General features: G+C 38.1%; 1 protein-coding gene across 2 annotated transcripts in view; it reads right to left on the bottom strand.

Annotated features, from left to right (window-relative positions):
* BRIP1 (BRCA1 interacting helicase 1) overlaps positions 1 to 26,266 on the bottom strand; it is a 188,318-nt gene that overhangs the window by 99,819 nt on the left and 62,233 nt on the right. For both annotated transcript variants that reach the window (XM_047707226.1, XM_047707227.1), the window contains exons 8-10: positions 24,726 to 24,947; positions 20,455 to 20,654; positions 14,679 to 14,811 (exon numbers count right to left, since the gene is read on the bottom strand). In XM_047707226.1, the coding sequence (XP_047563182.1) occupies positions 14,679 to 14,811; positions 20,455 to 20,654; positions 24,726 to 24,947 (555 nt within the window). The remainder of the gene's footprint in view (positions 1 to 14,678; positions 14,812 to 20,454; positions 20,655 to 24,725; positions 24,948 to 26,266) is intronic.

The following is a 26,266-nucleotide window of genomic DNA, read 5'->3' as shown; positions in this document are numbered from 1 at the left end:
TGGTTCCCTTTTGCCCTTTCTCAACCCAAACTGCCCCTCACCCCTGCACAATAGTAATCAGTGTTCTGACTTCTACTAGCATAATTATGTTTGTCTCTTCTTAAATTTCAGAAGAATGAAATCATACCATTTATATTCTTCTGTGTCTGGTTTCTTTTACTCAACATTATATCTGTAAGACTCATTTATATGAATGGTGGTTCATTTTTTATATTGCTGTCTAGTATTCCATAATGTGAACACCTCACAATTTATTATCCATTTTACTAATGATATGAACATTTAAAATGCAAAGTTTATGCAAAAAATCATGGAACGATGTCATAATATGGACAATACTTATAATACCACATTGCATTTTAAAAATGCAGGGCAAAAATTCTAAGTATAATCTGATTAAAATACATTTTCAATACTTATATGCCCAAAATGATCATGGCAGCCATAGTTCCTACCTGTTTTGGTTCAAAAACCTCTTTAAGTCCATATGAGAAAAATTACAAAACTGATAAAAGAAATCAAAGATCCAAAACAAATGGAGAGATACTCTCTCTTCATAGATAGGAAGACTCAATATTGTTCAGTTGTTAGTTCTTCCTAATTTGATCTATAGACTTAATGCAATCAATCAAAATTCCAGAAAGTTACTTTGTGGATATTGACAAACTGAATCTAAAGTTTATTAAGAAACAAATCAGCATAACACAATACTAAAGAAAGGCAGAGAACTGACACTACCCAACTTCAAGACTAACTATAAATCCATAGTAATCAAGATAGTGTGGTATTAGTAAAGGAACAGACAAATCAAACAATGGAAAAGAATAAAGAGCTTAAAAATGGACCCACAAGGATACAGTCAACTGGTCTTTAACAAAGGAGCAAGAAAATCCAATGGAGAATGATGATCTTTTCAACAAATGCTGATAGAATAATTGGACATCTACATGCAAAGAAATGAATCTAGATACAGACCTTCTATCCTTCACAAAAATTAACTAAAAATGAATCACAGACCTAAATGTAAAATGAAAACTCTAAAACCTTTAGAAGAAAAGACAGAAGAAAATCTGAATGACTTCAGGTTTGGTGGTGAGTTTTTGTTTTTTTTTAAAGATTTTATTTATTATTATTTTTTTTAGAGAAAGAGAGAGTGAGTGAGCACAGGCAGGCAGAATGGCAGGCAGAGGCAGAGGGAGAAGCAGGCTCCCTGCTGAGCAAGAAGGCTGATGTGGGACTCAGTCCCAGGATACTGAGATCATGACCTGAGGGGAAGGCAGTCACTTAACCAACTGAGCCACCCAGGCGTCCCTGGTGGTGAGTTTTTAGACACATCTAAAGCATGATCCATCGAAGAAAAAATTGGTATGCTGAACTTGATTAAGACGAAAAACTTATGTTCCATAAAAGATACTGTTAATAGAATGAAAAGACAAACCACAGACCGGAAGAATATATCTGCAAACATGTATCTGAATGAAGGACTTGTATACCAAATATACACAAAACACTTAAAACTCAACAACAGGAAGATAAAGAACCCAACTGAAAACCAGGCAAAAGATTGAAAAGGCATCTCACCAAACAGATGTAGAGATGGCAAAAGAGCAAGTGAAAAACATGTTCTACATTAAACATCAGTAGGGAATTGTAAATGAAAAAAATGTAAGATGCTACTACACATCTATTAGAATGGCTGGTATTCAAAACCCAGACAATTCCAAATGTTGGCAAGGATGTATAAGAAAAGGAACCCTCGGGGCACCTGGGTGGCTCAGTGGGTTAAGCCTCTGCCTTTGGCTCAGGTCATGATCCCAGGGTCCTGGGATCGAGTCCCACATCGGGCTCTCTGCTCAGCAGGGAGCCTGCTTCCCCTTCTCTCTCTGCCTGCCTCTCTGCCTACTTGTGATCTCTCTCTCTCTCTGTCAAATAAATAAATAAAATCTTAAAAAAAAAAAAAAGGAACCCTCATTCACTGATGATGGGAATGCAAAAATAGCACAGCTACTTTGGAAGACAGCAGTTTCTTTCACAGCTAAAAACAGTCTTACCATACAATACAGTAATTGTAGTAAATATTGATGCAAATGAGAAGAAAGCACACCCACACAAAACTATGCACACAAACGTTTATAACAGCTTTATTCAGAATTGTCCAAACTTGGAAGCCACCAGTATGTCTTACAGTAGGTGAATGGATTAAAAAATGGTATCCATATATAAATGAATATTGTTTAGCAATAAAAAGAAAAGAGCCATCAAGCAACAAAAAGACATGAGGGAAGCTTAGTATGATTCCAACTAAATCATTTTAGAAAAGGCAAAACCATGGAGTCATAAAAAAAAAAAAAAAATCACTGGTTGCCAGAGGTTCAGCAGAGGAAATGAGGTATAGTGAAGGGATGAATTAGTAAGTGCAGCACAGAAGATTTTTAAGGCAGTGAAAATATTCTATATGACACTGTAATGGTAGATACATGACTTTATCTTTATCAAAACTCATAGAACTTTACAAAACAGAGAGTGAACCTTAATGTACATTACGGACTTTAGTTAACAATAATATAACAATATTGTATCAAATGTAAGAAAGGTACTATATTACTGTAAAAATGTTAACAGGAGAAACTGTGTGTGTGTGTGTGTGTGTGTGTGTGTGTGACTGAGATTGAGGGTTTATGAGAATCCTGTCCTTTCTGCTCAATTTTTCTGTAAACCTAAATAAAACAACCACTCTTAAAACTAAAGTCTATTAATTTAAGTAATTAAGAACAAAAAAGAAAAGAGGATAGGAGGAGGCAAGATGGCAGAAGAGTAGGGGACCTTATTTCATCGGGTCCCTTGAATTTAGCTGGAAAACTATCAAGCCATTCTGAAAACCCATGAATTCAGCCTGAGATGTAAGAAAATATATCTAGAACTCTACAAGTAGAAAAGCAACTGCTTTTTGCAAGGTAGGAGGTGCAGAAACTTGAATCTGTGGGGAGATATCAGAAGATAACCAGGGTGGGAGGTAGGGAGCCTCTATAAGCCCGCTGCTGGAAAATAATATAGGCCAGGAGGGCAAAATTGGAACCCTTAGAAATCTGCTCCAATGGGAGACATCCCTATGTGAAAGAGGCTTAGGGAATAAAAAGGGCAGCATTCTAGGTGGGTCACTGTTGTCTCAGGATCCCAGGAGCCACAGAACTAACAGAGGAGCCTGAGCCGGTAGAGTAGAGTGCCCAATCAGTGGAGCTCACTGACCCCAGAAGGGTACTCTCTGCTTGGGTTGCCATAAACTGTGAGCCGGGCAGATCAGGTGACCACTCTCCTACTGAGCAACCTGAAAAGGACTGGAATGCAGGGACCATCTGCCATACCTGGGAGGGGCAAAACGAGTCCCCATGACTGGGCAAAAGCTCTCGGGGCAGTCCACAACTCCTCTCAGCCCCAGTAATGCAGGTTCCTTGGATTCCCCCCCTCCCCACCTGACCGCCCCAGGGAGGACTGCTGTTGGCATGTACCACAGGAGTCTGCAGAGTTTGGCATATACAGAAGTGAAGACTGTCCCAGAGCGTTTATTAAAGAGAAGGGACCATGATCTTTCATCTCTGGGGCTGGAGATCAGGGCTCGGCCATTTTTTTCCTGATCCTATAAAGAGGTTTGGAAAGCCTTCAGGAACAAAACCTATACAGAGGACCAGCTTACCCTAAGCCCAGCCCTCTGGCAAGAGGCAGTGCAATTCTGCCCAAAGATACCTGAGAAGCAGAAGAGCAGAACCCTCCCCCAGAAGACCAACAGGAAGAACAGGTGCACAACTAATTTACGGCTCCCACAAGAATGTACAACTCCAGCACTAGGGGAAAATAATATATAGAACTTGAGATATTTTTTCTCATGATTTGTTTATCTTTCAGTCTAAAATTTTCCATTTCTTTCTTTTTTTCCCATTTCAACTACTTTCTTATGGATTCAACTCTTTGTTTTTAAGTCGCTTTTTAACCTTTATTTTTTACATCTACATGTTGTAGATATATATTTCGTTTTTGGCCTTTTTTCACTCTATTCAATTTTATTTTGCATATATATGTTTTACTTTCTTTGCAATTTTGGGATTTAGTGCCTACTAACACACAGACAAAAATTCACTCAGGAACGAGAGGATCACCCTGCTTTGTCCACCCTGTGAGATTATATATAGTCTCTCTTCCCTCACCCCCTTTTTTCCTTTTTCTTTTTTGTTTTGTTTTAGTTTTGTTTGCTTTTCTGTTTTAGTTTCCAGCCACTTTGGATTTGTCTAGTGTGTATTTTGCTTGGGTCATGATTGGTATTTTTGATTCTGCTTACTTGTCCACCCATTCTTCTCTGGGCAAAATGACTAGAAGGAGGAATTCACAACAAAAGAATCAGAGGTAATATTCTCTTCCACAGGTCTAATTGATGTGGACATAAGCAAGATGTCAGAGATGGAATTCAGGATAACAATTATAAAGTTAATAGCTGGGCTTGAAAAAAGCATAGAGAACCTCTTAGTGCAGAAATGAGATCTGATCAGCTCGAACATAAAAATGCTATAACTGAGATGCAGTCTAAATTGGATATACTAACAGCTAGAGTGAATGAGGTAGAAGACAAAGTTAAGTGATCTAGAAGCCAGGCTGATGTAAAGGAAGGAAATTGGAAAAAAAAGAGAGGAAAAACAATAATAGTCCATAAACAAAGTTTCAGGAAATTAATGATGCGATGAAACATACCAATGCCAGAATTTTAGGAGTGCCTGAAGGGAAGAGACAGAGAGAGTACCAGAAGGCATATGTGAAGAAATCATAGCTGAGAACTTCCCTAATCTGGGGAAACAAGCACTCATGCACAAGAGGCAGAGAGCACCCTTCCCCAAATCAATAAAAATAGATCAAAACCCTGACATATAATAGTGAAGCCTGTAAATTTTAGAGGAAAATAGAGAATTTTGAGAGCAGCTCAAGACAAGAGGCTCCTTACCTACAGAGGGAGGAACATCAGACTAGTAACATCAGACCTATCCACAGAAACCTGGTAGGAAAAGGCTGGCATGATATAAACAGGGTACCAAATGAAAAGAACATGCAGCCAAGAATACTTTATCCAGCAAGGTTTTCATTCAGAATGGAAGGAGAGATAAAGAGCTTCCAGAACAAAAAGAAACTGCAAGAATATGTGACCACCAAACCAGCCCTGCAACAAATATTGAGGGGGATCCTGTAAGTGAAGAGAAAGCCCAAGAATAACATAGAGCAGAATGAAACAGAGACAATCTATAGAAATGGGGGCACCTGGGTGACACAGTGGGTTAAGGTGCATCAGCTCAGGCCATAATCTCAGGGTCCTGGGATTGAGCCCCACGTCAGGCTCCCTGCTCAGTGGGGAGCCTGCTTCTCCTTCTCCCTCTGTTGTTTCTCCACTGCTTATGCTCTCTCTCAAATAAATAAATAAAATCTTTATTTAAAAAATGTGCGGAAACAGGGACTTTTGCACACAATACAATGGCACTAAATTCACGTCTTTCAATAGTTACTTTGAATGTAAATGGACTAAATACTCTAATCAAAAGACACGGGGTATCAGACTGGATAAAAACAAACAAGACCCATCAATATGCGATCAATAAGAGACCCATTTTAGACCTAAAGACTCCTCTAGACTGAAAGTGAAAAGGTGGAGAACCACTTACCATGTTAATGAACCTCAAAAGAAAGCTGGGGTAGCAATCTTCATATCTGACTTTAAACTAGACTTTAAACCAAAAACTATAGTAAGACATGAAGAAGGACATTATATCATACTTAAAGGGTCTATCCAACAATAAAATCTAACAGCTGTAAATATTTATGCTCCCAACATGGGAGCAGCCAATTATATAAACCAATTAATAACCAAAGTAAAGAAACGCATTGATAATAATATATTAATAGTAGGGGACGTCAATGCCCCACTCACAGCAATGGACAGATCATCCAAACAGAAGAACAACAAAGGAACAAGGGCATTGAAAGACACACTGGATCAGATGGACTTCATAGATATATACAAAACATTCCATCCTAAAACAACAGAATACTCATTCTTCTCAAGTACACATGGAACTTTCTCCAGAACAGATCACATACGGGGTCACAAATCAGGTCTCAACCGATACCAAAAGATTGGGATTATCCCCTGCATATTTTCAGACCACAATGCTTTGAAACTTGAACTCAATCACAAGAGGAAATTTGGCAGGAACTCAAACATTTGGGAGGTTAAAGAGCATCCTACTAAAGAATGAATGGGTCAACAAGGAAATTTAGGAAGACTTTTAAAAATTCATGGAAACTAACAAGAATGAAAATACATCTGTTCAAAACCTTTGGGATACAGGAAAGGCAGTCCTAAGAGGGAAGTATATCTCAATATACGCCTCTCTCGAAGAATTAGAAAAGTCTCAAATATAGAAGCTAATCTTACACCTAAAGGAACTGGAGAAAGAACAACAAATAAGGCCTAAACCCAGCAGAAGAGAAATAATAAAGATTAGAGCAGAAATCAATGAAATAGAAACCGGAACAGATCAACAAAACTAGAAGCTGGTTCTTTGAAAAATAAGATCGATAAACCACTAGTTAGACTTATCCAAAAGAAAAAAGACCCAAATTTATAAAGTCATGAATGAAAGGGGAGTGATCACAACCAACATCAAGAAAATACAGACAACTTTAAGAACATATTATGAGCAACTATATTCCAACAAATTAGGCAATCTGGAAGAAATGGATGTATTCCTAGAGACTTGTAAACTACTAAAACTGAAACAGGAAGAAATAGAAAATCTGAACAGACCAATGCCCAGTAAGGAAACTGAAGCAGTAATCAAAAATCTCCCAAAAAAAAAAAAAAAAAAACAAAAAAAAACAAGGGCCAGATGGCTTCTCAGAGAAATTCTACCAAACATTTAAAAAAGAAATGATAACTATTTTGCTGAAGCTGTTTCAAAAAATAGAAATGGAAAGAAAACTTCGAAACTCATTTTATGAGGCTAGCATTACCTTGAACCCAAAACCAAAGATCCGAACAGAAAGGAGAATTACAGACCAATATCCCTGATGAACATGGATGCCAAATGTTCACCAACATACTAGCTAACAGGTCCAACAGTACATTAAAAGGATTATTCGAGAGGAGTCAAGATGGTGGAGGAGCAGCAGACTGAGATGACATCAGGTAGCAGGAGTTCAGCTAGATAGTTATCAAACCATTACGAACACCTACAAATCCAACAGAAGATCAAAGAGAAGAAGAACAGCAATTCTAGAAACAGAAAATCGGCCATTTTTTTGAAAGGTAGGACGTGCAGAGAAGTGAATCCGAAGCGACGGGAAAATAGACCGCAAGGGGAAGAGCTGGCTCCTGGCAAGCGGTGGAGCAACAAAGCATAAAATCCAAACTTTTAAAGTCTGTTCCACTGAGGGACATCGCTCTAGAGGCTAAGCGGGCGTGAAGCCCTTGCGGGTACAGTGTGGTCTCAGGTCCTGCGGGGTCACAGAAGGATCAAGGGTGTCTGAGTGTAGCAGAGCTCGCAGGTATTAGAGCAGGGAAGCCGGCTACAGAAACAGAAGTGAGGAATGAGATCTCAGCTCGGGGTTACCTTAAACTGTGATCCGTGGCACAGTCAGACCACTGCTCTTTGAGCAGAGACCCAACAAGTAGCAGATCTGGGGAGACCCACCGGAAGAGCAGAGTAAGAGGAATCTGCTGGGTTTGGAAACTCCAAACGGGGCTGTGTGTCAGAGGCAGAAACGCTCGGTCACAGGCCATGTGAGCTTGGAGACCAGGAAGACAGGAGTGATTGAGCGCTTTTCTTGGAGGGCGCACTGAGGAGTGGGGCCCTGAGCTCTCGGCTCCTCCAGGTGGAGATTGGGAGGCCACCAATTTCATTCCTTTCTTCCAGAGCTCTTCGGAAAGCATTCAGGGAACGACAGCTCCTGAGAGTGAACCCGAGCAGATTACTTAGCCCGGCCCCTGGCAAGGGTGGCGCAATTTCTCCTTGAGCAAACACTTGAGAATCACTACAACAGGCCCCTACCCGAGAAGATCAGCAAGAACATCCAGCCAAGACCAAGCTCACTGATCAAGAAGAATAGCGGAATTCTAGAGGAGGGGAAAGCAAAGCATGGAATGCATGGCTTTCTCCCCATGATTCTTTAGTCTTGCAAAGTTAATTAAATTTTTAAAATTTCTTATTCTAATTTTTTCCTCTTTCATCTTTTAACTTTTTTAAACCAATTTATCTTAACAAAACCTTTCTAAAAAAAATCTTTTTAAAAAATGCTCAATATGTGTTTTTCAACATTTTTTTTTTAAGATTTTATTTATTTACTTGACAGACAGAGATCACAAGTAGGCAGAGAGGCAAGCAGAGAGAGAAAGGGGGGAGCAGACTCCCTGCTGAGCAGAAAGCCAGATGCAAGACTTGATCCCAGGACCCTGGAATCATGACCTGAACCGAAGGCAGAGGCTTAACCCACTGAGCAACCCAGGCGTCCCTAAAAAAAAAACTTTTTAAATCTTCATTGTTATAGTCATGTTTTATCCTTTGTTGTATATACCTTTATTTTTTGTATACATATAGGGTTTTTTTGGGATACAACTTTTTCTAATAAATCAAAATATACCCTAAATCTAACACAGGGCTTTGTTCTAGTGTCCTGCCTAAGCAAATTCTCCCCATGTTCTTTTTCTTTCTTTTCCCAACTAACTTATCAACTCCTTTTTTAGAATTTTTAAGATTTTCATCTTTATAGTCATATTCCCTCCCTTCATCATGTTTACCCTTATTTTTGTGTGTGCATGTGTGTGTGTGTGTGTGTGTGTGTGTGTGTAGGTTTTTCTTTAAAATTTGGTAGGTAGATTCTTCTGAGACCAAAATACACCCAAAATCAAGTGGGTGGCTCTGTTCTATTCCCTAGTCTATATTTTTTGTTTATTTATTTTTTTTATTTTTTTTGAACTTCTTTTAACCCCTTTGCTTCTCCCCTCAATTTGGGGTCTCTTCTGATTTGGTTAGCATACATTTTTCTTGGGTCTTTGCCACCCTTTTAGTATTTTATTCCTCGTTGATATATTCTTAACTGAATAAAATGACAAGGCGGAAAAACTCACCACAAAGGAAAAAAACAAGAGGCAGTACCGAAGGCTAGGGACCTAATCAATATGGACGTTGGTAATATGTCATATCAAGAGTTCAGAATGGCGATTCTCAAGGTGCTAGCTGGGCTCGAAAAAGGCATGGAAGATACTAGAGAAACACTGTCTGGAAGTAAAAGCCCTTTCTGCAGAAATAAAAGAACTAGAATCTAACCAAGCTGAAATTTAAAAAAGCTATTAAATAGGTGCAATCAAAAATGGAAGCTCTTACTGCTAGGATAAAGGGGCAGAAGAGAGAATTGGTGATATAGAATACCAAATGATGGAGAATAAAGAAGCTGAGCAAAAGAGAGACCAAAAACTACTGGACCACAAGGGGAATATTCGAGAGATAAGTGATAACTATAACATGAAACAATATTAGAGTAATTGGGATTCCAGAAGAAGAACAAAGAGAGAGGGGGCGGAAGGTATACTGGAGCGAATTACTGTAGAGAATTTCCCTAATATGGCAAAGGGAACAAGCATCAAAATCCAGGAGGCATAGAGAGTCCCCCTCAAAATCAATAAGAATAGGTCCACACCCCGTCATCTTATATTAAACTTACAAGTCTTAGTGACAAAGAGAAAATCCTAAAAGCAGCCCAGGACAAGAAGTCTGTAATATACAATGGTAAAAATGTTAGACTGGCAGCAGACTTATCCACAGAGACCTGGCAGGCCAGAAAGAACTGGCATGCTATATTCAAAGCACTAAATGAGAAAAACATGCAGCCAAGAATACTATATCCAGCTAGGCTATCACTGAAAATGGAAGGAGATATAAAAAGCTTCCAGGCCAAGTAAAAACTAAAAGAATTTGCAAACACCAAACCAGTCCTACAGGAAATATTAAAAGGGGTCCTCTAAGGAAAGAGAGAGCCTAAAAGCAGTAGACCAGAAAGGAACAGAGACAACATACAGTAATAGTCATCTTACAGGCAATACAATGGCACTAAATTCATATCTCAATAGTTACCCTGAATGTAAATGGGTTAAATGCTGTAATCAAAAGACATAGGGTATCAGAATGGATAAAAAACCAAAACCCTTGGGGCGCCTGGGTGGCTCAGTGGTTAAAGCCTCTGCCTTTGGCTCAGGTCATGATCCCAGGGTTCTGGGATCGAGCCCCACGTCGGGCTCTCTGCTCCACAGGGAGCCTGCTTCCTCCCCTCTCTCTCTCTGCCTGCCTCTCTGCCTACTTGTGATCTCTCTCTCTTCTGTCAAATAAATAAAATCTTAAAAAAAAAAAAAAACAAAACCAAAACCCTTCAATATGCTGTCTACAAGAAACTCATTTTAGACCCAAAGACAGACCAGATTTAAAGTGAGGGGTGGAAAACAATTTACCATGCTAATGGACATCAAAAGAAAGCTGGGGTGGCAATCCTTATATCAAATAAATTAGATTATAAGCCAAAGACTGTAATAAGAGATGAGGAAGGGCACTATATCATACTCAAAGGGTCTGTCCAAAAAGAAGATCTAACAATTTTAATTATCTATGTCCCTAACATGGGAGCAGCCTACTACATAAACCAATTAATAACAAAAGTCAAAGAAACACATTGACAATAATACAATAATAGTAGGGGACTTTAACACCCCCTCACTGAAATGGACAGGTCGTCCAGGCAAAAGATCAACAAGGAAATAAAGGCCTTAAGTGACACACTGGACCAAATGGACATCACAGATATATTCAGAACATTCCACCCCAAAACAACAGAATACACATTCTTCTCTAGTGCACATGAAACATTCTCCAGAATAGATCACATCCTGGGTCACAAATCAGGTCTCCACTGGTACCAAAAGATTGGGATCATTCCCTACATATTTTCAGACCACAATGTTCTGAAGCTAGGACTCAATCACAAGAGAAAAGTTGGAAAGAACCCAAATACATGGAGGCTAGAGAGTATCCTACTAAAGAATGAATGGGTCAACCAGGAAATTAAAGAAGAATTGAAAAAAATGCATGCAAACAAATGAAAATGAAAACACAACTGTTCAAAATCTGTGGGACACAGCAAAGGCAGTCCTGAGAGGAAAATATATAGCAATACAAACCTTTCTCAAGAAACAAGAAAGGTCTCAAGTACACAACCAAACCCAACACCTACAGGAGCTGGAGAGAGAACAGCAAAGGAAGCCTAAACCCAGCAGGAGAAGAGAAATAATAAAGATCAGAGCGAAATCAATGAAATAGAATCCAAAAAAACAGTAGAACAAATCAACATAACTAGGAGCTGGTTCTTTGAAAGAATTAATAAGATGGATAAACCCCTGGTCAGACTTATCAAACAGAAAAGAGAAAGTATCCAAATAAATAAAATCATGAATGAAGGAGGAGCGATCACAACCAACACCAAAGATACACAAACAATTATAAGAATATATTATGATCAACTATACACCAACAGATTTGACAATCTGGAAGAAATGGACGCATTCCTAGATATCTATAACTACCAAAACTGAACTAGGAAGAAATAGAAAACCTGAACAGACCCATAACCAGTAAGGAGATTGAAGCAGTCATCAAAAATCTCCCAAGAAACAAGAGCCCAGGGCCAGACGGTTTCCTAGGGAATTTTATCAAGCATTTAAAGAAGAATTAATTCCTATTCTCCTGAAACTTCCAAAAAATAGAAATAGAAGGAAAACTTCCAAACTCATTTTATTAGACCAGCATTCCCTTGATCCCAAAACCAGTCAAAGACCCCATCAAAAAAGAGAATTACAGACCAATATCCTTGATGAACACAGATTCAAAAATTCTCACCAAAACACTAGCCAATAGGATCCAACAGTACATTAAAAGGATTATTCACCACGACCAAGTGGGATTTGTTCCAGGGCTACAAGGTTGGTTCGACATCCGCAAATCAATCAATGCGATACAATACATTAATAAGAGAACAAGAACCATATGATACTCTCAATAGATGCTGAAAAAGCATTTGACCAAGTACAACATCCTTTCTTGTCAAAACTCTTCAAAGTGTAGGGACAGAGGGTACATACCTCAATATCATCAACGCCATCAATGAAAAACCCACAACGAATATCATTCTCAATGGAGAAGAACTGAGAGCTTCTCCGCTAAGGTCAGGAACATGGCAGGGATGTCCATTATCACAACTGCTATTCAACATAGTACTAGAAGTCCTAGCCTCAGCAATCAGACAACAAAAAGTAATTAAAGGCATCCAAATCGGCAAAGAAGAAGTCAAACCATCACTCTTTGCAGATGATAGGATACTTTATGTGGAAAACCCAAAAGACTCCACTCCAAATCTGCTAGAACTTGTACAGGAATTCAGTAAAGTGTCAGGATATAAAATCAATGCACAGAAATTGGTAGCCTTTCTGTACACCAACAGCAAGACAGAAGAAAGAGAAATTAAGGAGTCAATCCCATTTACAATTGCACCCAAAACCATAAGATATCTAGGAATAAACCTAACCAAAGAGGCAAAGAATCTGTACTCAGAAAACTATAAAGTACTCATGAAAGAAATTGACAAAGACACAAAGAAATGAAAAAATGTTCCATGCTCATGGATTGGAAGAACAAATATTGTGAAAATGTCTATGCTACCTAAAGCAATCTACACGTTTAATGCAATCCCTATCAAAATACCATCCATTTTTTTCAATGAAATGGAACAAATAATCCTAAAATTTATATGGAACCAGAAAAGACCCCGAATAGCCAGAGGAATGTTGAAAAAGAAAGCCAAAGGTGGTGGCATCACAATTTCAGACTTCAAGCTCTATTACAAAGCTGTCATCATCAAGACAGTGTGGTACTGGCACAAAAACTGACACCTAGATAACTGGAACAGAATAGAGAGCCCAGAAATAGACCCTGAACTCTGTGGTTAACTCATCTTTGACAAAGCAGGAAAGAATGTCCAATGGAGAAAAGATAGTCTCTTCAAAAAATGGTGTTGGGAAAATTGGACAGCCTCATGCAGAAAAATGAAACTGGACCATTTCCTTATACCACACACAAAATTAGATTCAAAATGGATGAAAGACCTCAATGTGAGAAAGGAATCCATCAAAATCCTTGAGGAGAACATAGGGAGCAACTTCTTCGACCTCAGCCACAGCAACTTCTCCCTAGAAACATCGCCAAAGGCTAGGGAAGCAAGGGCAAAAATGAACTATTGGGACTTCATCAAGATCAAAAGCTTTTGCACAGCAAAGGAAACAGTGAACAAAACCAAAAGACAACTGACAGAATGGGAGAAGATATTTGTAATGACATATCAGATAAAGGGCTAGTATCTAAAATCTATAAAGAACTTATCAAACTCAACACCCAAAGAACAAGAATTCCAATCAAGAAATGGGCAGAGGACATGAACAGAAATTTCTGCAGAGAAGACATCCAAATGGCCAACAGACACATGAAAAAGTGCTCCACATCACTCGCATCAGGGAAATACAAATCAAAACCACAATGAGATACCACCTCACGCCAGTCAAAATGGCTAAATTAACTAGTCAGGAAATGACAGATGCTGGCGAGGATGTGGAGAAAGGGGAACCCTCCTACACTGTTGGTGGGAGTGCAAGCTGGTGCAGCCACTCTGGAAAACAGCGTGGAGGTTCCTCAAAAAGTTAAACATAGTTACCCTACGACCCAGCAATTGCACTACTGGGTATATACCCTAAAGATACAAATGTAGTGATCCGAAGGGGCACGTGCACCTGAATGTTTATAACAACAATGTCCACAATAGCCAAACTATGTAAAGAACCTAGATGTCTACTAACAGATGAGTGGATAAAGAAGACGTGGTATATATATGCCGCCATCAAAAGTAATGAAATCTTGCCATTTGCAATGACATAAATGGAACTAGAGGGTATTATGCTGAGTGAAATAAGTCAATCAGAGAAAGACAATTATCATATGATCTCCCTGATATGAGGAAGTTGTGAGGCAAAGTGGGGGTTTTGGGAGGTAGGGAAGCAAAAAATGAAAATGAAGGTGGGATGGGGAGGGAGACAAACCATAAGAGACTCTTCATCTCCCAATACAAACTCAGGGTTGCCGGAGGGAGCAGGGGAGGGAGAGGGTGGTTGGGTTATGGACACTGGGGAAGGTATGCGCTATGGTGAGTGCTGTGAAGTATATAAAACTGGTGATTCACAGACCTGTACCCCTGGGGCTAATAATACATTATATGTTAATTTAAAATAAAAACACTTGACAAAATAATTTTAGAACTTAAAAATATTGACTTCTTTGGTTTTGAACAAAGAAATTCATTCCTTTAAGCCTTATTTATTTCAAACTAAATAATGCTATTTTTTAATTCAAAATTTACACCATTAGTTAAAGATTAGCAAACTTAGATAATAAAATATAATTTTAAAAGTTAAATTACAGTTTTTAAAGTCTGGATTAACTTATTCACTGTTAAACCATTTCTAATGCACTAAATAAATGTCACAGGTAGAAAAAAAATCTTACCTGCAATATTGGAAAAGTAGCAGTGGTAATGCCCATTTTGTGTAAATTTAAGAGCATTTCACTTCCACTCCATATTTTACATGATGATTCATAATCCCTTTCCACAAGATGTTCAGTGTTTGCTTCTAACCAACTAAAATAAAATAATTCCCAAATTAATTAAGTAAAATAAAACAATTCCATCAACTAATATCATCCTTACATGCACTATTTCAACAAATCAAAGAACTGTGATGCATTGATCACATTCCTTGAAACTCTTGGGATACAAATGTGAATTAAGACATCTTTTAAAATGCATGCATGTTTCATATTGCATAAGAAACACTTGCATAGTTAAAATGTTTTATTCAGAAAAGAGAAACATGGGCGCCTGGGTGGCTCAGTGGGTTAAGCCGCTGCCTTCGGCTCAGGTCATGATCTCAGGGTCCTGGGATCGAGTCCCGCATCGGGTTCTCTGCTCGGCAGAGATCCTGCTTCCCTCTCTCTCTCTGCCTGCCTCTCCATCTACTTGTGATCTCTCTCTGTCAAATAAATAAATAAAATCTTTAAAAAAAAAAAAAGAAAGAAAAGAGAAACATGCATGTGATTTCCCAGTTGTGTTTTTTTAGATTCACACCTCTTTATCTCTTCAACTGAGAACCAGGTATAGAAGCTGATCCCAAATTGCATAAAGGAAATATAAAACAATCTAATAAAAAAATTAAGCTGTTACTTTTTTTTTTTTAAAGATTTTATTTATTATTTGACAGACAGAGATCACAAGTAGGCAGAGAGGTAGGCGGCAGGGTCGGGGGGTGGGAGGTGAGGCAGACTCCCTGCCGAGCAGAGAGCTCCATGCAGGGCTCAATTCCAGGACCCTGGATCATGACCTGAGCCAAAGGCAGAGGCTTTAACCCACTGAGCCACCCAGGTGCCCCTAAGCTGTTACATATTAAATAAAAAAAGAGTTACTAGAAAATATACTCAGTTTTACGTATACCTACACATTTTTACATTTAGTAAGTACTTAAATGCCTGTATTATGCCAGACACTGTACTGGTACCAGAAATACAGCAATAAGTAAAATAGGTACGATCCTTACTCTTATGAAAATTACTTTCTACTAAAGAGATAAATAAACTTAGATACATGAAACAAGAAAATATCAGGTACTGAAAAGTTATATAATGAAAATAAATTAGCTTAATGTAGTCTACTTGCTATTTTAATGTGAATGCCAAGGAAGTTCTCCCTGAGGTGACATTTATTCTAACAACAGAATGCAAAAGTACCCAGTCATGAAGGATCAGAAAAGGAAAAACAAAACAAAACTCCAAGCAGAAAGAATAGCTAGTGCAAAGATTTTGAAGTGGTTAACAAATTTTGCTTAAAGACCTGACAGAAAGCCACTGTGGTTGCAACACAATGGGCAAAAAGGAATAACATTATGAACAATGTTAGAACAATGTTAGTGTTAAGCAGGAATCAGATCATATTGAGCCAAGGTAATGAGTCTGCATTCTATTCAAAATCCAGTGGGGGGGGCGCCTGGGTGGCTCAGTGGTTTAAGCCGCTGCCTTTGGCTCAGGTCATGATCCCAGGGTCCTGGGATCGAGTCCCGCATCGGGCTCTCTGCTCAGCAGGGAGCCTGCTTCTCTCTCTCTCTCTGCCTGCCTCTCTACTAAAAAAAAAAAAAAAAAAAAAAAAAAATCCAGTGGGAAGGTTTTTAATGAAGGATTGATTGACTGACTGAAAAAATGCAGGCCTGTGAGCAGGGGGGTAGGGAGGACCACAGGGAGGAGAGAGACAATCTTGAGCAGGCTCCACACCCAGCACAGAGCCTGATATGGGGCCTAATCCCATGGCCCTGAGATCAGGATCTGAGCCTAAGTCGAGTCAGATGCTTAACTGACTGAGCCACCCAGGTGTCCCTTAAATGGAGTATTTTAAATAAGAGATAATCTGGGGCACCTGGGTGGCTCAGTTCATTGATTGTCTGACTTTTGATTTCAGCTCAGGCCATGATCTCAGGGTCATGAAATCTAGCCCCCTGTCTGGCACTTCCAGAGTCTGTTTTAGATTCTCTCTCTTCCTCTCCCTCTACCCCTTCCCTGACTCACGTACTCTCTAAATAAATAAATACAATTTTTAAAAAAGAGAGAGAGAGAAAATCCATTTTAAATGTTTAAACAGTGATTCCAGTTTCTAAGCTAGAATGGATTATAGGCAAAAGGCAAGAGTTAAAGCAGAGACCTGCTGGATGCTGTTAAAGAATTCTGGTTAAGAGATTATTCTAGGATAATAGCTATGAGATTGAAGGATTTGGGATATATTGTACAGGTGGCATTTATTAAATTTAATGATGAGTTGGATGAGGTGAGGCAGTAATTAAGGGTAACAGATTTTTTATTTGAGGAACTGGCTGGTACTGTTTGCTTAAATAAGACTGGGCATTTTGGGGGAGTAGGTAAGGGAAGGGAAGGAGTTCATTTTGTAAAGTTGAAATTAAAATCCAAACAGATTATAAAGTACAGTTGGATATATGAAAATAGCATTCCAGAGACAGACTAGAATCTAGATTTATTACTGATTGGGTTAGGCACAGATTCAGGCCTTACTAGTACTACTATGGTACTCAGTTATATAATTTAGGCAAAGTACAGTGATAGAGAAGAAATGAGGTCTCAGGACCAAGTCCTGAGGCACTTCAACATTTAGACATCAAACAGAATAAGAACTATCAAAAGAAATTGAGAAAAAATGAACTGTGAGGAAGAGCAAAACCAGAAGGTCTCATAGAGGCTGTCTAGGAAAAAGTACTCCTCTATGTCTCCTCTTGTCTCACTACTTCACTTCTGACATATTTGGTCACTAAATTTAAGTGGGGTTCTTTTTTCCTTACACTAAGCAATTCTCCAATACACTAGCTGGATGTCCTAGGATTCAATTCAATGCTGACACTAACTGGAGTTAGCACAGACTCCACAGGCGAAGTATTCAGTATGACAAGACTGCCCTCCCCACCTCTTCACCTCAGATGTCAGCATTAAAGTCCCAGTTGTCATCTGTACTTCTGACCAAGCAATTATAAATCAGAGGTTCCCAGGACACTGCCTCAGGTTTGATTATTTACTAGAACAATCCTCAGAACTCCAGGAAATACCTATTTACCAGTTTTTATATAATAAAGGATACAGATAAAGAGCCAGATGAAGAGATAAATGGGGAGAGGTTTGGAAGGGTCTGAGTACAGAAGCTTCTATACCTGGAAAGGTAGGATGCTCCAAGAACATAAATGTGTTCACCAATCTGGAAGCTCTCTGAAACCTGGCTTCATCACATAGGCATGATCTATTATCAACTCAATCTGCACCCCCTCTCCCCTTTCCAGAGGGAAATGGGGCTGAAAGTTCTAAGCTACTAATCATGGTTTAGTGTTTCTAGTGACCACCCCCATCCAGAAGCCCACCAAACACCGCCTCATTAGAAAAAAGACAGTCCTAGCACCCAAGAAATCCCAAAGGATTTAAGAGTTCTGTCAGGAACTGGAGTCAAACATGCTCTTAGTGATCTTATCACTTAGGAAATTACAAAGGTTTTAGAACTTCTGTATCAGAAACTGGGGACAGAGAGCAATGTGCAATATTTTCCATTATTTCACAGAAGTTAAGCCAAAAACATTATTCATAGAGATAGTAGTCCACAATACCCAAATGACACTGCTGAATGGCTGAGTAAGATAACAGAAAATTAACCTTTGGATTGGAACATACGGATCACTGGTGACCTTGATAAGAACAGTTTTAGTAGAATTCTGCAGACAACCCAACTGAGATTAGTAAGGAAAGATTGGGAAGTGAGAAAATAGAATTAACAACTATAGGCAACTCTTTCCACAAATTCTGCTGTGAAATAAAAATGACAAACTGGGGGCGCCTGGGTGGCTCAGCAGGTTAAGCCGCTGCCTTCGGCTCAGGTCATGATCTTGGGTCCTGGGATCGAGCCCCACATCGGGCTCTCTGCTCAGCGGAGAGCCTGCTTCCTCCTCTCTCTCTGCCTGCCTCTCTGCCTGCTTGTGATCTCTCTCTGTCAAAAAAAAAAAAAAAAAAAAAGACAAACTGCTACATGACAAAAATACAAGGAAAGACGCAACCACGTGGCAAAATAGGGGGAATGTATTTGCAACTTTTATCATAGACAGGCAAAGGGTTAATGTGCAAAGAGCTTCTACAAATCAATAAGAACCATAACAAAACCAAAAAAGAGAGAGAGAGAGAGAAAGATGTCAACAATCAACAGAAAAGGAAATATAAATAGCCTTTAAAAATACTTAATATTGGGGTGCTTGGGTGGCCCAGTAGGTCAAATGTCCTTCTCTTGGTTTTGGCTCAGGTAGTGATCTCAGGGTTATGAGATTGACCCCCATGCTGGGCTCTATGCTCAGTGCTGAATCTGCTTGGGACCTGTCTCCCTTTCTTTCTGCCTCTCCTCAACCCCCAACCTGGTCTCTCTCTCTCTAAAACAAATAAATCTTTTTTAAAAAATGCTTAATACCAATCATATTAAGAGAAATGTAAGTAAAAACTACACTGGATGGGGCACCAAAGTGGCTCAGTCATTAAGTGTCTGCCTTCAGCTCAGGTCATGATCCCAGGGTCCTGGGATTGAGCCCCACATCAGGCTCCCTGCAAACTCATCAAGTTGTATATACATTAAATATTTACACCTTTGTGTATGTCAATCATACTTCAATAAAATGGCTTTAAAAATAACATTTTTATGCTTAAAATGACAATGGGGTGTCTGGGTGACTAAGTCAGTTAAGCATCTGACTCTTGATTTTGGCTTAGGTCATAATCTCAGGGTTGTGAAATCAAGCCTTATATAATCAGGTTCCATGCTCAGCAGGGAGTCTGCTAGAGATTCTCTCTCTCCCCCTCCTTCTGCCCTTCCCTTCACCTGCATACACACTCTCTCTAAATAAATCTTACAGAAAAAAATGGAGAAGACAAAAAAATGAAAATACAGTATGCCATCACTTAGGTAAAAAAGGAGGAATAGGGAAAAGTATCTATATTGGCTCATGTATGCATGAAATTTGCTTGTAAATATGCACTGAATGATACACTTGTTCAGGAGGAGAGGAACTAAACAGATGGGGTGGAAAGGAGTTTTTACAACATAAATTTGTATACCTTTTATGTTCAAACATGTGACTACATAACATTCAAAAAAAATTTTTAAGAAAATGGAAAGAGAACAGAAAAATGCTGTAGTAAGTGGAATAGGATGTAGGATCAAGATCTAAGATAAAGAGATTCTAGATCAACAACCTAATGTCTAATAAAATGGAATTCAATGTAAACTTTAATAAAACTATTACAAAATCTAGTAGAGTACTGAGATCTTGGTTAATTAAAACTCATCAAACCAGAGTCCTACTCAAACTGAAAGATAAAGCAATAAATCAAAGCTCTAATCCAAAATTTTTAAATATGTTACTTAAAATCCCCTTTAGTTTATGTTTAGTCCAATGTCCTATATACATCATACATGGGGCTGTTAAATTAGAAATAAGATTCACAATTATCAATTTAAAAATTGAATGTTTATTATATTCTTTGAACAAGACAGAAGTTTGGACTGGCCTATTTCTAAAAGTTTAACAGGCAAGGAATAATCCATTTCCCAAGTTGCTTGATCAAAGTTTACTAATTAAAATACTGTGGCATAATAAAGCATGTTTTTAATACAAAGGCAGCAAAAATGACACTGTTAAGAAAATGTTCTTACTTAATTAGGCTATAGCACACAGCTCGTAGGGGTTCATGGTCTTTCTTCCTTATATTATTGTTGACCATACTATCTAGTTCATCTCGAGCAAACCGAAGCTGAACTTCTGTTACACTGTAACTTGCTGATTCCCGAGCACACTCTTCAATGTTATGAGCTTCATCTAAAATGACAATCTGTTCTTTGAGATTGATATCCATCTGTAAGACAAAAAAATTTTCCTGTAAAACATTCAGGAAAATGGACTTAACAGCAGTAGGCAAGATATTTTGATTTAAAATTTCATACTACAGGCAACATGACAAGGATAATTATATAAGTAACTGATTCTAGGTTTTAAAACTTTTAAAACACTAAAGCTAACAAATATCAGCTCAACATTACAGTTTCTCATTTTTCACTCTCAAAATACTTTGCAAACCTATCAACCAAAATACCTTTTAAGTGAGTCTAGATTAAGGTATTGATGGCCACATCAAAGTGTATAAAAATCACACTATACAATCTCCAACATAATGTTAAAAGGGGGCAAACAAGGTGACATGATCATCTATCTAAAAACCCAAGATGACAACTGAAATTATTAAATTATTAATTATTAAAAATTAACAAGATAAATGTATTCAAAATAAATGTTCAGAAATCAACAACAACAAAAAAGCGGGGGGGCAAACAAAAAAACTTTAAAACTAAAATAATTATACAGGATTCAAAAGACTCTCAAAATATAATACAGCATGTATCTATTTCATTTATGTTGTTCCTACATCCCTTCATTTTGAGAATTATTCTTCCCCAGCTACATGTGATGTGGATAGAACTGTTAATCTGTTAATCAAGGGACATCACCACTCTCACAACACAGACTCAGAACCCAGGCTTGTCAATTAAATAAAGTATTCCATCCCTCTACAGTCACAGGTTCAAGAATGGAGATGAGATTCAAGGTAGGCTAATCAGAGAAATCTGGGTAGTAAATTTAAGATCATGTTCTTTTTTTCCAGGTTAGGTGGCTGCTTGAGGTTATCTTTGTTCCCATTGGAAAGAAACAGCCTGAAAATAAAGCCTTCACAATGAAATTGGTCAAGTATTTTTTTCTTTAAGCTCTACTGAAGCTGGGTTTCTGTCATTTGCGATTGAAAGAGTCCTGGCTTATATGAAGAAATGTTACAAAGTATTTGCCAGTGAGTTATTCTGAGGAAAATAATATATAGAGTTGACAATGACTGAAAAAGAACCATGGAAGAATAAGAAATATATTGGGGTTCAAAAGATGAGTAGAGGGGTGCCTGGGTGGCTTAAGCTAGTTAAGTGTCCAACTCTTCATTTCAGCTAAGGTCATGAACCCAGGGTTGTGAGATCAAGCCCCACATCAGGCTCCCCACTGGGCATGGAGCCTGCTTAAGATTCTCTCTTCCTCTCCTGCTGTCCTCCACCCCTCTCTCTCATAAATAAATAAATAAATAAACAGTGAGTAGAATTTGGATTTGGATAGCAAAGGGAGTCAGGCATTTCAATATAGGCATCATCAAAAGCAGAGATATAGTTAGGAACAAGGTATCCTCAGGGGACTACGAGGTAATTTTTTAAGGGTCCAAGTTGGGAGTTTGTAGCGGATATATCCAAAAAGGCAGATTCAAGCCAGACTATTGAGCATCATGAGAGTAAGCTTAAGAGAAATGGACTTTAATCAACAGATGAATGGATAAAGATGTGGTGTGTGTGTATATATATATGTATATCTATATACATATATATATAAAATGGAATGCTACTCAGCCATCAAAAAGAATGAAATCTTGCCACCTGCAATGACACGATGGAACTAAAGGGTATTATGCTAAGCAAAATAAGTCAATCAGAGAAAGACAATTATCATATGATCTCATTCATACATGGAATTTAAGAGACCAAACAGAGGATCATGTGGGAAGAGAGGGAAAAATAAAACAAGATGAAGGGAGACAAACCGTAAGAGACTCTTAGTCATAGGAAACAAACTGAGGGTTGCTGGAGGGCAGGGGAATTGGGGGGATAGGATAACTGGGTGATGGACCTTAAAGACGGCATATGATGTAACAAGCACTGGGTATTACATAAGACTGATGAATCACTGAAATCTACCTCTGAAACTAATAATACACTATATGTTTATTAATTGAAATCAATTTTTTTAAAAATTTTAAAAATTAGGGGCGCCTGGGTGGCTCAGTGGGTTAAGCCGCTGCCTTCGGCTCAGGCCATGATCTCAGGGTCCTGGGATCGAGTCCCGCGTCGGGCTCTCTGCTCAGCAGGGAGCCTGCTTCCCTCTCTCTCTCTCTCTCTCTCTGCCTGCCTTTCTGTCTACTTGTGACCTCTCTCTGTCAAATAAATAAATAAAATCTTTAAAAAAAAAAAAAAAGAAATCTCTAAAAAAAAAAAATTTTTAAGTCAAGCAGAGAGAGTCAATTATTATATGGTTTCACTTATTTGTGGAGCATAACAAATAGCATGGAGGACAAGGGGAGATGGAGAGGAGAAGGGAGTTGAGGGAAATTGGAAGGGGAGGTGAACCATGAGAGACTATGGACTCTGAAAAACGATCTGAGAATTTTGAAGGGGTGGGGGGTGGGAGGTTGGGGGCACCAGGTGGTGGGTATTGTAGAGGGCACGGATTGCATGGAGCACTGGGTGTGGTGCAAAAATAATGAATACTGTTATGCTGAAAAAAATAAAAAAAAATTTAAAAAAAAAATTTTTTAAATTAAATAAAATAAGAGATATGGACTTTAACTCATGAGCCAAGAGTGCAATATATTTTCAAGCAGAAGAAAGATGTAATAAAAGTAATATTAGGAAGACTGACCTGGCATTGATATGTACAGTGGCTCAAATGAAAGGGGCCTAGCCAAGAGGAAACCAAATAAGAGGAAAGCAGGAATAGTAAATATAATAATGCCTATCAAGTTTAAGTAGAAAGCTAATGAGAGCTGTGCAGTCAGATCTAGAGAGAAAAATAACAGGTGAATATATGAAATTATTCTTTTTTTTTTTAAGTAAGCTCCATGCCCAGTGAGGAGCCCAAAGTGGGGCCCAAACTCATGAACTTGGGATCAAGACCTGAGCAGAGATCAAGAGTCAGATGCCTAGGGTACCTAGGTGGTTCAGTGAGTTAAAGCTTCTACCTTCAGCTCAGGTCATGATCCCAAGGTCCTGGGATCAAGCCCTGCATCGGGCTCTTTGCTTGGCGGGGAGCCTGCTTCCTCCTCTCTCTCTGCCTACTTGTGATCTCTGTCTGTCAGATAAATAAATAAAATCTTTAAAAAAAACCAAAAAGAGTCAGATGCCTAACAGAATGAGCCACCCAGGCTCCCCCAAGTAATTCACTTTTTCTCTTATGCTACAACAACTGGATGGTTCTAAGAACCATGCAAATAAACACAAATACGATATCCAAACTTCATTTCTCAAAATCTCACAAAGCATAATTTACATAGTATACATATTCTCCCCACAAAGTTCTTCAAACTATAGATTTTTCAGATGAATGTTTTAAAATAATTCTGACCATTTATAAATAGAAGGAATGATACTTATTATTGGGTCTCAACTGGGAGTAATTTTGCCCCCCAGGTTATATTTGGCAACGTCTGGAGACATTTTTGATTGTGACAGCTGTTAAGGGTGCTACCAGTGTCTAGTGGATAAAACCAGATGCTGCTCGGCATCCTACAGTGCACAAAATAAATGACCACAACAAAACACTGTCAAGCCCAAAATGTCATTATTATAGGCTGAAAAAACCCATCAGAATCCCACTCTGTGGGGCACCTGGGTGGCTCAGTTGGTTAAAGTAGCTGCCTTTGGCTCAGATCATGATCCTAGGGTCCTGGGATTGAGCCCCGCTTCAGGCTCCCTGCTCAGCGGAGAGCCTGCTTCTCCCTCTCCCTCCACCTGCCACTCTGCCTACTTGTTCTCTCTCACTCTCTGTCAAATAAATAAATAAAATCTTAAAAAAAAAAAAGAATCCCACTCAGTACTAGCTCTTTAAAAGTATACTAGGTCCTCAAAAGTATTAATTACTTTAGACATTAAAATGATAAGGTCTAAAATTCAGTTTTTAATACATCTCAGTATATGTTTTCAGTACCCTAATCTGCTTATACATTTACATAAATTAAATATAAAGCAAAAAAAATAAAGTAAAAAGTAAAACATCTAAAAGCTTTCACATTGATCATTCATATTCCAATACATAGGAGAAAAGTTCTAATTTTCACACAGTTACTCACACTTTCCCTTATTTGTGCATCTAGAAGATAGTTGTAAGGACAAAATATTATGTGAGCATCTTCTATTAGTTCTCGTGCTGTGTAATACGGACATGCCTTTAGTTTTTTCCCCAAGCTGACAAGTTCTTCTATATCCCAGGCTTTGCACATCCCTTGAAGAGTTTGTAATGTGTGTTGATCACTAATTTTATGTACACCATGATAAAAATAGCAGGATTTGCCCTAAAAATAAACAGCCATTATTGAAATGTGAATCAATGCTGGAACAAAAGAATAAAACAAGTTTATTTCAGTATTTTCAGAACATCATTAAAACTACAAAGATTTTACAGGAGAGAAATTATATTGTATCCATAATCACCACCATTTTAAGAAACTCTATTAGTTGACTCAGACAGAGCTCCAGATCAGTATAGCTCTAGATAACCCAAATTAACCTGAAAAAAGTTTTTAATTATGCTTGTTGTGCCTTTGCTTTGATTATAAAGTGATATTAGGCAAAAATATTTCTTGAAAGATACAAAAGAACAATGGTATCACTGGTTGCTTTCAAAGATGACACTTAAGTGACTTGGGGACAGGAGTGAGAGAGATTTTTCTCTATAAACAATTCTGTATATTTTCAGTTTGAGCCATGAGACTGTATTATTTAATCGAATATAAGTAATAAAAAGAAAGGAAGAAAGGAGAAAGGGAGAGAGGAATGTCTTAGGGGAAACAATAAAGAGTGTTCACTATAAAATATCTAGAAGATACAAAGGAGTACAAAAATTCCACTAAATTATCTATAATTCTATAACAGAAAGAATGTACTAGTAATATTTTGATGTATTTCATTTATTCTTCTTCTATACATAAGTATATATGGACACATCTATAAAATGTGACCCAACATTAAAATAATGAGAGCATGATTATTAACCATTAAATCTCATCTTCACAAAAAACATATTTTTCCATACCTAAAATAATTTTGTAGAATTATTTCTGGTGCTAGTTAATTATTTTTTCTTAATTGAAACAAAAATTAACTTTCAGCAGATAAATGCATTGCTTTTCCAGTATAGGAGCACTTTCGTAAAAGAAACAGTGAACAAAAACACATGTGCCTTTGGATCAAGCCAAAAAATCAGAAAGTTTACACTTTAAGGGCACTTAGAACGACACTCCTGTGAAGAATGATAGCAAAACCAGAATGGCTCATCCATTTTAGCAGTGTAACACAATCCTGAGGGGAGACTGTCAATTGAAGTGTTATCACACTTTAAACTCCTTTTTACCCAAACTGTCAGTTATCTATTTATCATTTCACTTTGGTAATTCAGCCATAGTAAGCATAGACACCTACAGTGACTTTGTAATTGGCCAACATTACAATACCAAATTACCCTAAGGACTTGAGAACAAGAAAAACAATGTTCATGTTTGGCTATGAGCTAAGCATTCTGAGGCAGAATTAGGTCCAGACAAATAACTAAAAGCAGGTATCTTCAAGTATTTATAAACAAGGAGAAAGAAATGCATAATACAAAATAACTTAT

This window comes from Lutra lutra, chromosome 16 (genome assembly GCF_902655055.1).
Source record: "Lutra lutra chromosome 16, mLutLut1.2, whole genome shotgun sequence".
NCBI lineage: Eukaryota > Metazoa > Chordata > Mammalia > Carnivora > Mustelidae > Lutra > Lutra lutra.
The sequence above is the reverse complement of the archived record's forward strand: the minus strand, read 5'-3'. Positions and strand labels throughout refer to the sequence as shown.